This window comes from Ovis aries, chromosome 7, assembly GCF_016772045.2.
Source record: "Ovis aries strain OAR_USU_Benz2616 breed Rambouillet chromosome 7, ARS-UI_Ramb_v3.0, whole genome shotgun sequence".
Taxonomy (NCBI): domain Eukaryota; kingdom Metazoa; phylum Chordata; class Mammalia; order Artiodactyla; family Bovidae; genus Ovis; species Ovis aries.
The window spans coordinates 24,195,601-24,212,550 of record NC_056060.1 but is presented as its reverse complement, the minus strand read 5'-3'; the positions used below and the strand labels follow the sequence as shown (position 1 = coordinate 24,212,550).

The 16,950-nt window shown below is 36.4% G+C and overlaps 1 protein-coding gene across 1 annotated transcript in view; it reads left to right on the top strand.

Moving 5' to 3' along the window:
• The first annotated feature begins 10,364 nt into the window (after positions 1 to 10,364).
• Positions 10,365 to 16,950, top strand: part of RPGRIP1 (RPGR interacting protein 1) — a 51,282-nt gene continuing 44,696 nt past the window's right edge. The window contains 1 exon segment of the mRNA XM_060418998.1: positions 10,365 to 10,523. Within this exon segment, the coding sequence (XP_060274981.1) occupies positions 10,505 to 10,523 (19 nt within the window). The 5' untranslated portion in view covers positions 10,365 to 10,504.

Sequence of the window (16,950 nt, the reverse complement as noted above, 5' to 3'; positions counted from 1 at the left end):
TCATCTTTCAGGATTTGAAATAGCTCCACTGGAATTCCATCACCTCCACTAGCTTTGTTCATAGTGACACTTTCTAAGGCCCACTTGACTTCACATTCCAGGATGTCTGGCTCTATGTGAGTGATCATACCATCGTGATTATCTTGGTCGTGAAGATCTTTTTTGTACAGTTCTTCTGTGTATTCTTGCCACCTCTTCTTAAGATCTTCTGCTTCTGTTAGGTCCATACCATTTCTGTCCTTTATCGAGCCCATCTTTGCATGAAATGTTCCCTTGGTATCTCTAATTTTCTTGAGGAGATCTCTAGTCTTTCCCATTCTGTTGTTTTCCTCTATTTCTTTCCATTGATCGCTGAGAAAGGCTTTCTTATCTCTTCTTGCTGTTCTTTGGAACTCTGCATTCAGATGCCTATATCTTTCCTTTTCTCCTTTGCTTTTCACTTCTCTTCTTTTCACAGCTATTTGTAAGGCCTCCCTAGACAGCCATTTTGCTTTTTTGCATTTCTTTTCCATGGGGATGGTCTTGATCCCTGTCTCCTGTACAATGTCACGAACCTCCATCCATGGTTCATCAGGCACTCTATCTATCAGATCTAGTCCCTTAAATCTATTTCTCACTTCCACTGTATAATCATAAGGGATTTGATGTAGGTCATACCTAAATGGTCTAGTTTCCCTACTTTCTTCAATTTAAATCTGAATTTGCCAATAAGAAGCTCATGATCTGAGCCACAGTCAGCTCCCGGTCTTGTTTTTGACAGAATGTGGTCCACTGGAGAAGGGAATGGCAAACCCATTCCCTTTAGTAACTTTAGTATTCTTGCCTAAAGAACCCCATGAACAGTATGAAAAGGCAAAATGATAGGATACTGAAAGAGGAACTCCCCAGGTCAGTAGGTCCCCAATATGCTACTGGATATCAGCAGAGAAATAACTCCAGAAAGAATGAAGGGATAGAGCCAAAGCAAAAACAGTACTCAGTTGTGGATGTGACTGGTGATAGAAGCAAGGTCTGATGCTGTAAAGAGCAATATTGCATAGGAACCTGGAATGTTAGGTCCATGAGTCAAGGCAAATTGGAAGTGGTCAACAGGAGATAGCAAGAGTGAATGTCGACATTCTAGGAATCAGCAAATTAAAATGGACTGGAATGGGTGAATTTAACTCAGATGACCATTATATCTACTACTGCGGGCAGGAATCCCTCAGAAGAAATGGAGTAGCCATCATGGTCAACAAAAGAGTCCGAAATGCAGTACTTGGATGCAATCTCAAAAACGACAGAAAGATCTCTGTTCGTTTCCAAGGCAAACCATTCAGTATCACAGTAATCCAAGTCTATGCCCCAACCAGTAATGCTGAAGAAGCTGAAGTTGAATGGTTCTATGAAGATCTACAAGACCTTTTAGAACTAACATCCAAAAAGATGTCCTTTTCATTATAGGGGACTGGAATGCAAAAGTAGGAAGTTAAGAAACACCTGGAGTAACAGTCAAATTTGGCCTTGGAATACGGAATGAGGCAGGGCAAAGGCTAATAGAGTTTTGCCAAGAGAACACCCTAGTCATAGCAAACACCCTCTTCCAACAACACAAGAAAATACTCTAAACATGGACATCACCAGATGGTCAACACTGAAATCAGATTGATTATATTCTTTGCAGCCAGAGATGGAGAAGCTGTATACAGTCAGAAAAAGACCAGGAGCTGACTGTGGCTCATATCATGAGCTTCTTAAAAACAGAATAGTAGGGGTCAAAAAATGATATATTTGGGGAATTTGAAGAAATGTTGAATTAGGGGTAATATATCACAAAGAAAGGTGGCATGCATTTGAATTGGTAGATTTGAGCAATAAAGGAAAGGGGTATAAATTCATACCCCTTACTTTCCCTTTACCTGAGTACTGAAAAGCAAAAGAAAGCCTTGTTAATTTTGTGTAAGGTTTCTAATATCTAAATCAAGTATCAGTTTTCAATTTTAAATTTAAAATATATAAAATTGGGGAATGAAAATGTCCTAAAACTGATTTATGGTGATGGTTTCATTAGTTAGTGAAGTTACTTTAAAAAAAATCACTGTTTTACACCTGAAATAAGTATGTGTACAAGGAAAAAAGAATATAACACTAAAAACTCAGTCCTTTAGTCAGACTAACTACATTTCAAATGCCTCATAACCACATGTAGCAAGTAGCTACCATTTTGAACGCCATAGGTTTAATAGTATATAAAACTTTTCATGTTGTTGCAAATGACGTTATTTAATTCTTTTCTTATTTTCAATCTGTTTCAAAATACTTACAACAGACATATAACAACCAAAATAGAAAACAGGCAAAAAATGTAATATTCTTAATGTATCAGGGACTTATAAAAGAAACATATAATGATAATAAATATTTTAAAAGTTCAAGGCAACTAGCAAGTAAAGAAATGTATTTTAAAAGAATAGTGAATTAGTATTTTTGACTATGAAATAGATTTTTTAAAAAATATATACTCCTACTGTTAAGATGAGAAGAAGCCGATACTGCTGGCAGACGTATAAACTAGTATAGCTTTTCTGAAAGTTGGTTGGACAATTTGGAAATATGGACTGAAGAGCCTGGTGGGTTACAGCCCAGGGTTCGAAAAGAGTCAGACATGACTGAGCAGTTAACACTTTCACATTCATCCAAGGCCTTAAAAATAGGCATTCAATTTGACCCAGCAATTCTACTTTTAGTAATTCATCTTATAAAAATAAATATGGATGGAAGCAAGGATGTATCTATGAGGATTTTTAATGCAATATGGTTATAGTGGCAAAAAAACATGAAAATAATCTAAATGCCCATCGATGGAGAATTGATTAAATTGATTATTATACATTTATAGACTAGAATATTGAAGTCATTTCTAATTATACAATAGAATATTTAATAATATTTTTAAATGTTCATTTTACATTATAATTAGTTATTAAAAAATGAAAACTTTAAAAAATAGATGACTCATAAAAACAACAAAGTAGAAAGGTGGTTGCCAAGGGCTGGAGGGAGGGGAAAATGGGGAGTTGTTTAATGGGCATAGAGTTTCGTTTTGTAAGATGAAAAGGTTCTGGAGATTGATTGTATAACAATGTGAATATACTGTTAAAAAAAAGACAACAGGCCCAACCAAAATGGAGTTGCTTATCCTAAGCCCCATGTCACCAAACCAAAACTTGACTTACAGTTTTGCCTCTTCCAAAAATGGAATCCTAAACTAGCCAGTTGGGAACTGCCTAATTCATTCCCCTTAGGTACCTGCCTGATAGACCCATCCCCTAAAGGATGCAATAACTAAGCACTCTTCTGTCTGGTATAACTTCCTTGTTCCCATTGCCTTCTGCCTGTAAAGGTCTCATTTTGTACAGCTCCTTGGAGCTCTTTTTGGTCTGCTAGATAGAATTTTGACTAATTTGTGATTGTTGAAGAAAACCAATAAGATGTTTAAAATTTACTCTAGTTGAATTTTGTGTTTTAACAGTACTTAACACTATTGAACTATACACTTAAAAAATTATTAAGATAATACATTTTGTTATGAGTATTTTACTAAATTTTTAAGAAATTTAGTAAATTTAAAAAGAAAACAAATGATTCTATTTTTATTTCAATTGTCTATGCCTTTAATTTTCTTCTTTTTATTTTTCTGTTTGTGTCTACCATGAACATGAGTTATTTTTAGAATCAGAATGGTATTATTATATCTCCAACTTCTTGGTACAGAAACTTATATTTCTTTAACAATGAACAAAGCCTTATAGTCTACATTTAGAAGTATATTAAGCCTGGGGCTTCCCTGGTGGCACAGTGGATAAGGATCTGCCTGCCAGTGCAGGAGACACAGTTTCGATCCCTGATCCAGGAAGATTCCACACGCCGTGGAGCAACTAAGCCTGTGTACCACAACTGCTGAGCCCGAACTCTAGGGCCTGTGCTCCACAGGTGGCTGCGATGAAACGCCCTCTCAGCACAACAAAGAGTAGCCCCCACTTGCCACAACTAGAGAAAGCCCACGCGATGAAGACCCAGTGCAGCCAAAAATAAAGAAATAATTAAAATGATTGTTTTTAAAAAGCATATTAAGCCTAGTGAAAAAAATATCAAATAATATAAATCCATTCTAAAATGTAATGAGGATGTCAGGGGAAAAACAAGAGGTAACTTGTTGTCTGAAAGGAGTAGGAGGAAACGTTTAAAAAATCAGAGACTCAGAAAAAAGAGAGCAAAATCACCAAACACGAACTTGGCCTACTTCAAAATTTTGCCCAGAGCTAATTCTGCTTAAATAAGCCGAAAAAGGAGAGAAGACCCATGATCCCTGAGAAACTGCTTGGGCAAGAAGTAATCTTGGGTTCCGAAAAAGCCAGTTTTTATAATTCTGACATTTAGACTTGGGGAAAATATTAAATTGGATTTTCTTGTTTTCACTGGGACACTTACTGTGTTCTGAGTAATCTTTATAAATCCTAATTGTCTCTCTTAGTTTATTCATAGGACATAGGGAAGTCACATAGAGTCCATTAAACATACGCTCACCCTCCTAGGAATCTGTTTTCAACGTATATACTGAGTGTGCCTAAGAAAGAGAATTTGGGGACTTTCCTTGTGGGCCAGTGGCTAAGACTCCAAACTCCTAATGCAGGCAGTCCAGGTTCGATCCCTGGTCAGGGAACTAGATCCCACCTACCACAACAAAACAGTCTGCATGCTACAGTGAAGATGAGAGATCTTGCATGCAGTAACTAAGGCCCTGTGCAGCCAAATAAAATAAATATTTTTTATCAAAGAATTTCATATAACAGTTGAAACTAGATTTCACTTAATATATAGTATGAATGTAGTGACCAACATGCAGAATTTTAAAGAACATCCGATTTTCAAATATCAAGTTCTATTGTTGCATAATTACATCCCAGTATTTGGTTTGAAAACTATGATCACAATGATAAAATATATACATTCTTTTACTTGAGAGGGTCCTGGCACACATGGACTGAGTAGGCACATTGATCCCACCAATGGAGCAGAGTTTGTTACCTTCAAAGAGATCTTAGGGCTCCAGAAAATCTCCCACTGTTGTTGCCCTTCTGGAAGTGATTCAAAGATCCTTCTCCCAACACCAACACATTTCTGTTAATCTCAGATCAAATAGATACTTTTTCAGCTTTAGCTTTAGTTGAGAAGTTGGTATGTTAAAGGATGTTTTAACTGCTCTTTCTCCAACCACAACAGAAACAGGAAAAAATGCAGGGCCTTCAAGCTCTGATCTGCAAAGAGTTAACATCTTAAGAGCTAAACAGAACTGTATTAACTCCTCTCTTAACAAGCCAGGAAGACAAGAGGATTCTGCAGAACTGGAGGACACCAAAAACAGTTAGAGAAAAGAATAAGAGAGAGCTCTCTAGAGGAAGCAAGAACTGTAAGTTTGTATCAAATACAAGTTTATAGTCCTCCATTTCTTTCCCTGGGGTTTTTGAGAGGAGTGAAAAAGGTTTATTCATTTTGTCTTGCGCTGGTCTCCCACGCATCCAGACACAATGCCACTGGGCTTCCCTTGTGCTTCAGCTGGTGAATTTGCCTGCAGCGTGGGTCAGGAAGGTTCCCTGGAGACGGGGATGGCTATTCACTCCAATATTCTTACCTGGAGAATTCTGTATTTTGCCAGTCTGATAGGCATCCAGATGCAATATCACTAGGTCTTCTTTAATCCTATCACCTTTTTCACTCCATTCCACATCCAACTAGTTGGCAAGTATTTAGATTTTCCTTCTTCAGTGTCTTTGTAATCTATCCCAGTCTTCCATCTCCCTGCCACCATCCTTCCTAGTTCAAGGTCACTTTCCTGAACCATAGCAATATCCTAATGCTCCTCTCTGCCAGTCTTTTTAGCGTACTTATTCCAGATGAATCTTCCTAAAGCCTTTCCACAGTCCTAACACTATTGTTCTTATGCTCAAAATGTGTAATTCTCACCCATTCTCTGCAGAATGAATATAACTCCTCTAGTTTGTATGCAAGGTCTTCCAACATATGCTTCCTTTCACTTGAATTCTTACAACTCAAAGTTGTCTGCCTACCTGCTTCTGTTGAAGACCACCCTGCTCTTTGCCCGTCTCTGACTCTATTCAAACTCTCCTCTATCTGTATAAACCATTCTATATCTCCACCTGCAAAATCCCTCCAGACCCCAACAACCTACCCTCTGTAAAGCTTTACTGATCCTTCAAGTAAATGTGAATTTCAGTCTTCCTCTGTACTCTCATTTTGCTTTGCTCTTCTCAGATTGACTTTTTTTTTTAAGACTGACTTTTTATATTTCACCTTACAGCTAACGATGTGCTTTTCTCATTTCTCCTCTCCTCATTAATTATTCACTTCCTCAGGGCAAGGACTTTATTTTTCTTTCTTTTCTGTGGGAAACTACATTATTTTTTATTATCATAATTGACACTGTATAGCATAATGATTTGAATTACATATATTGTGAAATGATTATCACAGTTAAGTAAATATACATCATCTTATATAGACACAAAATTGAAGAAATATAAATTACATTTTTCCTTGTGATGAGAGCTCTTAAAATTTACTCTCTTAACAACTTTATAATGTATAGCAGTGTTAATTATATTTATCAAGTATATTACATCCCTGGCATTTACTTATTTTAGACATGAAACTGGAAGTTTGTACCTTTTGACTACATCCAGTTCCCATTCTGCTCACTCCCACCTCTGGTAACCACAAATCTGAGGGCTGTATTTTTTCTCCATGTAACAACTGCACCAAATGGGTATTCAGTAACATTTGCCAAATTAAGTTCAATCCAAATTCTAGGCATTCCTGTCATCTTTTCAGAGCATTCGTACAACGGACACTGAAATTACAGAGCCTATACTTTTCTCCAAAGCTTCTCTCTGTCTCTGCTCCAAGTTTCTTTTTTAATGCTTACATCTCCTTTCTGTCCTCTTAAATAAGATCAGCTCCTCCTCAGTTCCCTCACTCACTGTTAAATTATTTTCTCTAAGATCCATTCACAATTTGTCCCTTTCTTCCCCCAGATTTTCAGTTCGAAGGAGCCCAACTTTAGTGCCCCCTTTCAGGGACTTGTCTGTTTATCAGACCTGTTAAAGTTAACTTCTTATGCAATGGAAAGACCTGAATTCCCAATCTATATTAAATTTAAAATAGTTAAAACACTACTTCTATATTTTAACACATAGGTCCACTTAATCCATGAATTTTTAGAGGATGGAAGTATTTTTACAACATCATTTCCTATGCTCTACTGAAATGCTACTGACAGTCCTTTGAGCAGATTTCTCACCTGATTTTTGCAGTTTTCTTCTTTTTTCTCTCTTAGGCTCATGTAAGTGACACCATTATGGCTCTCACTTCACTGTGTTCTTAGAGATGAGAGAGAATTAATGCAAAACCTTGTAAAATTATTAAAAGCAACTCTAAAAAAGAAAACAATTTCTATCACAACCCAATATAATAGTGATACATTAGCTGAAAAATTATGATGTATCTGCAGATACCAGGCACTCTGTTAAGAACAAAGATATCCTCAAAAGAGCTGATAGGCTAGTAAAGAGACATGTGATGTTCAAATACCATAGAGAACTAACTTATACTAACCAACATATAAGAACATTACATATATATATATCATAATATAAATCATTAACTTATACCGATAAATACAATTAGAATTATCAATTGGCCAGAAACTAGTTCAGCAAAAACAACAAAAACAGCTAGCATTTAGCTAATATGGAGGCTATACTAAGTGCCAAGCATTATGTACACTTTTTATAAGCATTATTTCATTTGACCCTAATCATAATAATATGAGATGAGTATTTCATCCCTATTTTATAGGTAAGGAAAATAAACAGAGTGGTTAAGTAACTTGTCCCTGGTCACACAGCAAAACAAAGATGTGAATCATGTCTTTCTTATTGCTAGGCTTTAGACCACAGTCACTGTTTACGGTTCATTTTCTTCAGCTTTAATCAGGGGTGAGTATAAAATCAGATTAAGCACAGTTGGCTGTATAATTTTGATTTTTATGTCATCACACTGGTTTTATTCAGCAATCACTATGAATGAGTTATTCTTTGCCCTCACTCACCTACCCTTGCCCCAGTATACTACAATTCTGAGTATCGCTGCCACAAATTTATTTTTGTCTTTCATTCCATGGAGTGCAAAACAAGTGATAGAGTCTTCTTCTTTACATCTACTCTCCACTTTTTCTCCTGAGCCTTTAGATCTGATCACTTCTTTGCTTTTGGATGTCCCTTCCCAGTCTCTCCTGAGTTTTCCTTTCTGGCCTTCTGATAGCCTCCATTTCACTGTTAGTGCTTCTCTGACCACTTTCAGTGGTGCTTCTCAGCGGCTCCATAGTACTATACAGCTTTGGTGGTGTATTTTGGAGTGGTCATAAACCAGGACACTCTTCTCTGGGTCCAAATAGTATTAAAGAACCACAGAATCTCTTCCTCTACCACAGCTTCATTTTTGTAAATGGCTTCAGGTAAGAGGACAGGTCTCTGATATAGTCAACCCTCCTTTCCTTTTATCTTACTTTTCTACCATAGACTGGTTGAGAAAATGGGGTAATACAGCAGACATAAAAACAGCTTTCAGCGTGAGGATTGACTTTAAAACAAAATGGTTTCCTTGGTTGCTTCCATTTTGTCCTTATCTTGGGATTATTGTCAAACGTGAAACTTTTGGGTGATTGTCAGCTTCCTTAATGTAGAAATCTGTATAGATCCATTTAGAATTATGTCATTTGAAAGATATTCTCCACTTATTGTGGTTTAAAAAATGAAACATCACAGAACAGAATATGAATGATTCAATTCAAGTTAAATTGTCTGGAAAATAAATCAACAAAATGTTAATGTTTTCTCCCAGTAATAGAATTTCTCTATCATGCTTTCTACTTTCTTCTTTGTATTTCTCTGCTTGTTCACAATGAGCTTATGAACAAGCTTCTTCAGTTGACAAGTCAAGCTAGTTTCAGCAAAAAGGGGAATTTGTTTTAAGGACATAATACTCTCATGCAGAACCTAAGGGCAGGAACAGAGACAGGCGCTGGGGAAGACTAAAATCAGGGACAGGAAACTTTCAGTACCTTTTAACTCGACCACTCAGTGTTGGTCTGTCTCTTGACTTGTTTGTTCATTCACCCATTCACTTACTCAATATATATTTATTAGGTGCCTATTACATTCTAAGGACTTCCCAGGTGGTGCTAGTGGTAAAGAACTCACTGCCAGTGCAGGAGACGAAAGAGACGCAGGTTCCATCCCCAGGTCAGCAAGAGGGCATGGCAACCCACTCCGGTATTCTTGCCTAGACAGAGGAGCCGCATTTCTAGGAGTTGTCAAGTAAGAGATTTTCTCTTAAACCAATTTTCTGCTGTCAAAGCCCTTAAGTTTTAGTAAGAGGAGGCAATAAATAAGTGTAAATAAATGAGGTCGTTTCTGGATATGTAAGTGGTACTAGTGAAATAAACACGGCAACACGATAGAGGAAGTAATCACTTTAGTTGCAAAGTCAGAGAAAGTCCTCTTGGCAGATGAGAAGATGCTGAGAGACTGAAGGATAAAAAGGAACTAGCCATGCGAAGAGTAAGGGAAAGAGCATTCCAGCCAAGTACAAATGTTCTGAGGCAAATACTATATGTATTATAGTAGTTAAAGCCAGGAGATTGGATATTACAATTCAGAAAAAGAGGTTTGAAGTGACTCTGCAGATGGAATTTCCATAGTTATTTAGGCTACAAATTAGAATATAGCCATCCCAGAAATCCCAAGCTTACGTAATAGTTCTAGTCATCCACAGAGGCTAAATTTAAGTCTCTTAGTCCCATTTCCAAATGCCTGGAGGAAAGAATTTGATTGGCCCAGCTTAAGTCAGTTGTCTACCCCTGGTCTAATGAGCAATGACTGTAGGAACTGGGTCATAGACTACAAACCCAATTACTGATGTGTTGGTTCCTATCACCAATACATCCCTATAATGGAGTAGTGAGGGATTCAGAGGCTCATTTCCTAGAGAAAGGGGATGGTCATTGGCTTTCAGGCTGAGCAGATACTTTAAAAATGATCCAAAATGATATGGATCAATTCTATAATTGGAAAAATTGATTTTATTCTTAATAAATAACATCATTATTACTGAATGCTTGGTTTTATCCCTTAGTGTAGAGTGATTCACTTCACTACAGAAAAGACTATGCCATGTCTTACACCATCATGAAAGTGTTGAGAAATTTCTGCTACCGCTTAAGTCTAGCCTGCAGACGACATCCGCACATTGCAAGGAATTGACTGAAGGTTTCCTTTATTTTAGTGTCCTGTGGTATCTGTCACAGCCTGGGAGATGATATGACATCTTATCTTCTGGAGGATCATACAGCGAAGGACCTGATAGAGACATAAACTCGATACCTCTGATGATACCAGCCTCTAAAGGTAAACTCGATGTCTGAGGATGGATGCCTTCTAGAATGAAAACAACCCTCAGTCTGTTATTGTGGGGCATCTTGCTAGTCTTCACAGTGACTGCTTTGCTGTCAGCCCTTTTCTTCAATCTTCTCAACGTTTTCTTCGTATGTTCTTATAATAAACATTTTTGTTGTGTGGGTTTATGAGCACCACAAACACAAGCCAAGAACGAATGAGCGAGTCTCATTCATCTATGCGTGTGATCAGCCCTTCACTCTCACTAAGCAGAGGTAGGCAGTTTAAAAGAAGAGAGAGCACAGCCCCACTACCTCTTCTTCCCCACTCACCTGAAGATATTTTTGTAACTTTGTTCACACACTCCCACTCCTCAGTCCTATTCATAGCTACTGTTAATTCTCTTTTCACCTGATTTCACTTCTGTAAGTTTTATTTCAAAGATCGGGCATTTTATGCACTGCTCATGGGTGTATAAATGGTGTGATCATTTTGGAATGAAAGCTTGGCATTAGCTAGTAAAACTGAATATGCAGCTTTACTTCTGAGTATAAAATGGCAGAGGTTTTTGCATAGACAAGAGACATAGATCAGAATATTTATAGCAGCATTGTTCAAAAGAGTGAAAAATGTAACAACATAAATGTCTATTGACCAGAAAAATGAATATACATTGATATATAGTCCTACATTGAAGTAATAAATTTGCTTTCTCTATAATAAATAATTTTAGTTTTCCTTACAAAATTGTAAAGAAATGCAAGACAGTTATTAATACAACATTCAAGATAGTGGTCACTTCTAGAGGAAGAAGGAAACAGTATGGATGAAGAACTTATAGAGGGCACTAGTAATCTTTTGTTTCTTAACCTGGCATGTATTTTATGTGCAGAAAATTTTATTTTTTACTTTTAAAGTAAAATAATTTTACTTTATTATTATTTAAATTGTCCATATGTGTTTTATTTCACAATTTATATGTGTGAGATAGATATATATAATATGTATACTAAATGCTGTATATTATACATAATAGTTTTATTGGGATATAAATTTACATATATAAAGTTCACTCTTTTAAAATGTACAGTTCCTTAATTTTTACTACATTCACAGTTTTGCATTCATCTCTACTACCTAATTTTAGAACATATAATTACCCCCCCCAAAAAAACCCTTATAGCTGACATTCCCCATGTCCCCACTCCCTGCTCCTGATAATCACTAATCTGCTTTAAGTCTCAAATCCATTGCCTATTCTCGACATTTGCTATAAATGCTATAAATAATACAATATATGATTTTTTCTGTCTAGCTTCTTTCACTTAGCAAAATGTTTTCAAAGTTCATTCAAATTGTAACATTTATCAATGCTTCATTCCTTTTTATAACTTTTATCACATTTTGTTTATACATTCATCAGTTGATGGACATTTGAGTTGTTTTCACTTTTTGGCTTTTATAAATAATGCTGGTGTGAACATTCATGTACAAGTTTTATAGAAACATATATTTTCATTTCTCTTAGGTATATACCCAAGAGTAGGATTGCTGGGTCATATGGTAACGCTTTATTATTTCAAGGAACTGCCAGATTATTTCTGACAGCAGTTGCACATTTTTACATCCCTACTAAAATGTATGAGAGTTCCAATTTCCTCATATCATCATATATGATACTACATGGTCCAAGATCACAACAGTTTACTTCCATATTTTCTTCTAAGAATTTTGCAGTTTTAGCTCTTACACTTAGGTCTGTGATCCATTTTTAAGTTTAATGTTTAATATGTGGTGTGTGGTAAGGATGCAGCTTCATTCTTTGTGTGTGTATGTAGATTACCTTGGGTGGTATGGTCACTTTAATAATATTAATTCTTTCAGTTCATGAACACAGTATATGTTTCTGTTTGTGTTGTCTTCAGTTTCTTTCATCAGTGTCTTATACTTTTCCAAGTACTGTCTTTTACCTCCTTAGACATGTTTATCCCTAGATATTTCATTCTTCTGATACAATGGTAAATAGGATTGTTTTCTTAATTTCTCTCTCTGATAGTTTATGGTTATTGTATAGAAATTCAATAAATATCTATATATTAATTTCATATCCTACAACTTTACTGAATTCATCGATAAGCTATAGTAGTTTTCCAGTGTTTTTAGAATTTTCTATGTGGAGTGTTAAGTCATCTGCAAGCAGCAACAGTTTTACTTCTTTCCCAATTTGGGTTCCCTTTATTTCTTTTTCTTCTCTGATTGCCATGGCTAGAACTTCCAAAACTATGTTGAATGAAAGTGGCAAGAGTGGACATCTTTGTTTGGTTCCTGATCTTAGAGAAAATGTTCTCAGCTTTTTACTGTTGAGTATGATGTTAGCTGTAGGTTTGTCATATATGACCATTATATGCAGGACCCTTGGGTTGGGAATCCTAATGTGGGTCTCAGACCTCTTACTCTTTTGTGAAAACCTCTACAGTGCATTTATCCTCCAGTTTGTGGGTTTTCCACCTAGAGGTATGAGACTTGACAATTCCTTGCCCCTACCTTGCTGCTCCTGCTTTATCTCTTTGGTTGTAGATCTTTTGTTGTTCTGCAGATAGTTGTGATTTTGGTGTGACCGTAATAGGAGGTGAGCTCAGGCCCTTTCTACTCGGCCATCTTGGCCAGTCTCTGGGAGATACCTTTAAATGTCAGCATTTTGAAGAAGAATTGAGACTTCAGAACTGGAATACAAATTCAGCAAAATTTAAAAGTGTGGTAGACTTGATGTTGACTCCCTGAGGACTGGATTAGTACACACTTCCTGCTTAGCTTTCCATTGGTCCTGAGGATGAAAATACACAGAACTTCTAAACCATCAGGTTCAGAAGCAGCTGCCTGTAGGTTTGAAGAGAGGAGAAAGCTAAATCATAATATTTCAGTGAGAAATCTACTATGTTTCTGATGTCCTTTAATGGTGCATAGTTGGAGATATTGTGCCTCTTAAAGCGTTAATTGTTGCACAGATAAAGCGCATGAAACAAACTGGCTGAGATGGTTGTCAACGTTGGAAAAGACATAGAACTACTGACAGAAAACCCCTGTGCAGGAAATAATTACCTAGAGAATTCAGTCAGTTTGGAGACCATCCATACAACCAAAAATCTAAAAGAACTCAATATTTCTTCAGCACAGTAAAGGAAGTATGGAAGAAGGTGCCAAAGTAAAGGTTTTATACTTTTGATTTGTAGGAAAAGAAACTTTCCTAGGTGTCATTACAAATGGTGTCCAGTTTCCCTTCTGTTCTTTATCTAGCTAAATAGCTAAAAGTAAATCACGTAAACTGTTTGCTATAAATGCACATTTCCATAAAAGTTTCTGGTCATGCTACAGATTTTCCTCCTAGTGATCATACTTTCCTGTTAAGTGTCCCTGACAATCAGCTGCATCATTTTTAACTTCATTGGTATGGAAGTTGTATTTTTTTTTTTAATTCCAAGCAATTTTGAATTTATCTTAGAAACTTTGCTTTGGAAGAAAAAAAAGTTTGATCACATACAAATAAAACCACATTAATGGAATATTTTTATAGCATATATTTTAAAATTAATTTTTTAAAAGTTAATTTTAGGCACTTCCCTGGCAGTCCAGTGATTAAGACTTCACCTTCCAATGCAGGGGTTGCAGGTTTAATCCCTGGTTGAGGAGCTAAGTTTGTACATGACTCAGAACTGAAAAACCGAAACATAAAACAGAAATAATTTCAATAAAGACTTTAAAAAAATGGTACACATCAAAAAAATAGATGCAACATATTAAAAATTAATTTTAATATTTTTTTCTGATATCACCAATTCCAAAAGAAAATAGTAATTTATGGTACAGTTAAGCTGTATAACTAAAAATGTTGACATTATAATGTCAACCACTTCCCTGCTGGTACAGTGGATAAGAATCTGCCTGCCAGTTCAGGGGGCACAGGTTTGATCCCTAACACAGGTCTTGGAAGATTCCACATGCAACTAAGCCCATATACTACAACCACTGAAGCCGCTGCACCCGCCTGACATTGAACCTACTGGGCCTGCGTACTGCAACTACTGAAGCCTGTGTGCCTAGAGCCTGTGCTCCACAACAAGAGAAGCCATGGCAATGAGAAGCCCGTGTACCACATGAAGAGTAGCTCACCGCAACTAGAGAAAGCCTGCACACAGCAATGAAGACCCAGTGCAACCAAAAATAAATATATACATAAATAAATTCATTATAAAATTTAAAAGAAAAAGAATAGGACACAGTATAATATAAAAAAATATTATTGGCTTGTACACTACCAGGGCTGGTGGGGTCAGAAGTCTTTGCCATTGCAAACAGGTGTGAATCAGTGGGTCAGTCAGCTGGCAGAAGTGTGATTCAACAGTGCCGTGGATAAAAACATAGCCCACGTAGTGAGGAGACTTGTTTCATTCAAGGGTATTGGGGACGGTGGGAACTGATTTGTCACTGAGAAGAAAGATGCAAATATGGGAAGATATAAGACCAGAATAAACCATGTGATTTTGGATTTTATATGAAGGTATCAGAGTGCCCTCATGGTTTCTAGCATATAGAAATAGACATAGGTGTGTATGTGTGCCTGTGCACATATGTGTGTATATATGCATACACTTCCTGACTCTGTCAGCTGAGAGGACATAGCCATAAGAACACAAAATACCCAAATCTTGGTTTTTAAATACCTTCTCTGGTAACAGGTACAAGAGGTTTAGGTAGGGAAAGCACAAGGTGAGCCTAGAATATCTTATTGTGCCAGAAAATAAGAAAGTTCTCAAAAAATCATGGAGATATTTTTATCTTTATTTATTTATTTTTCAGATTTTATTTTATTATAGACAGATGGTATGGGGAGGGAGGTGGGAGGGGTGTTCAGGATTGGGAGCACGTGTACACCCGTGGCGGATTCATGTTGATGTATGGAGATATTTTTAAAGGACATCAGAATCAGCTGGAAGGGCTCACACTGGCCAAATGTGGAAAAATTTGAGCATCAAAAGGAATGATATAGATGGATTATAACCCATTGAATAAAATCTGTAAGATCATACAGATATAAATAAACAGATGAATTAATAAGCACACTGAAGGAACATCTTTTATAGTAGAATGCAATTAACGAATGTAGAAGGAATAATGTAATTAAAAACTCACCATTTGGTGACCACGATAGCAGTAATTCAGGCAGGAATCATTAAACAATGCTAAAGCTAGTCAGTAAAAATTTTATAATGTCATATAACATTAGGTCCTAATATACAGTGTCAGATTATTTCCCCAGAAAATAATTATTAATTAATGGGTTTTAAGAAGACTTCTCAATTAACTTTATGGTGGCTCAGTGGTAAAGAATCCCCGTGTCAGTGCAAGAGACACAGGTTTGATCCCTGGGTCAGAAGATGCAACCCACCCCGGTATTATGTGCCTACTGATACAATGCACGGAGAAAAGGATAGCTTCAGTTCTGTGGGATTTCTGTCCCAAATGAATAATCTGAACCCACTGTGAAGAAACATCAGTCAAACCCTGACTGAGGGGCATTCTGCAAAGGAAATGGCCTTTACTCTGTGCTCTTAAAATGTCAAAGTCATGAAAGACAAGGAAAGAATAAAGAACTGTTCTAGAGTGAAGGAGACTAAAGAGACATGCCAATCAAGTGAAACACATGATCCTGAATTTTTGAAATTTGAATGGTCTATGGGTTAGATGGTAAAATAATACTAGGGCTAATTTCCTGATTTTGATGGATATACTGTATCCATCAAATATACCATGGTTCTTTAGAAGAAAATGGACATCATGTCTGTAATTTACTTTTAAGTGATTCCAAAAAGTAATATGTAGAAAATACATGTAATTTTAAATATTATGTAATATATATATGGAGAAAGAGAGAGAAAGAATAGGATAAGACAAATGAAGTAAAATTAACAATTATGAGCTTAAATTTTAAGCTCTGGGTTTTTCTTCAAGATCAGAACTGATTCTAAACTAGTGAACACTAACACTATCTTATAGTGTACTGCAGTTTCCTCTGCTTAAATCAAGCAGAGGCTCTATTCCAAGGAAGCAGATCTGGGGACAGTTTCTCCATACCACCAAAACAAATGGTGACTCCCGTTACTCAAGAAGGGTTTCTATCCTTTTCCTTATGGGGGCTCTGAAGACAGTTATGGGTACAATCCTTGTCTAAGTCCAAATTATCTAATTATTATGAGAAGGAAAGATAAAAGAGTGGATTAAAAATAAAAATGAAGTAGACTAAAAGCTCTACTTGCTACTTTTAGAAAGAGAATATACTTTCCAGATAGGAGGTTGAATCACATGCTGGAATGAAATGTAATGATTTTCCATATACAAGAGTGACGTAGAATGATTAAGTTCATATACTTCATGAATTTCCTCT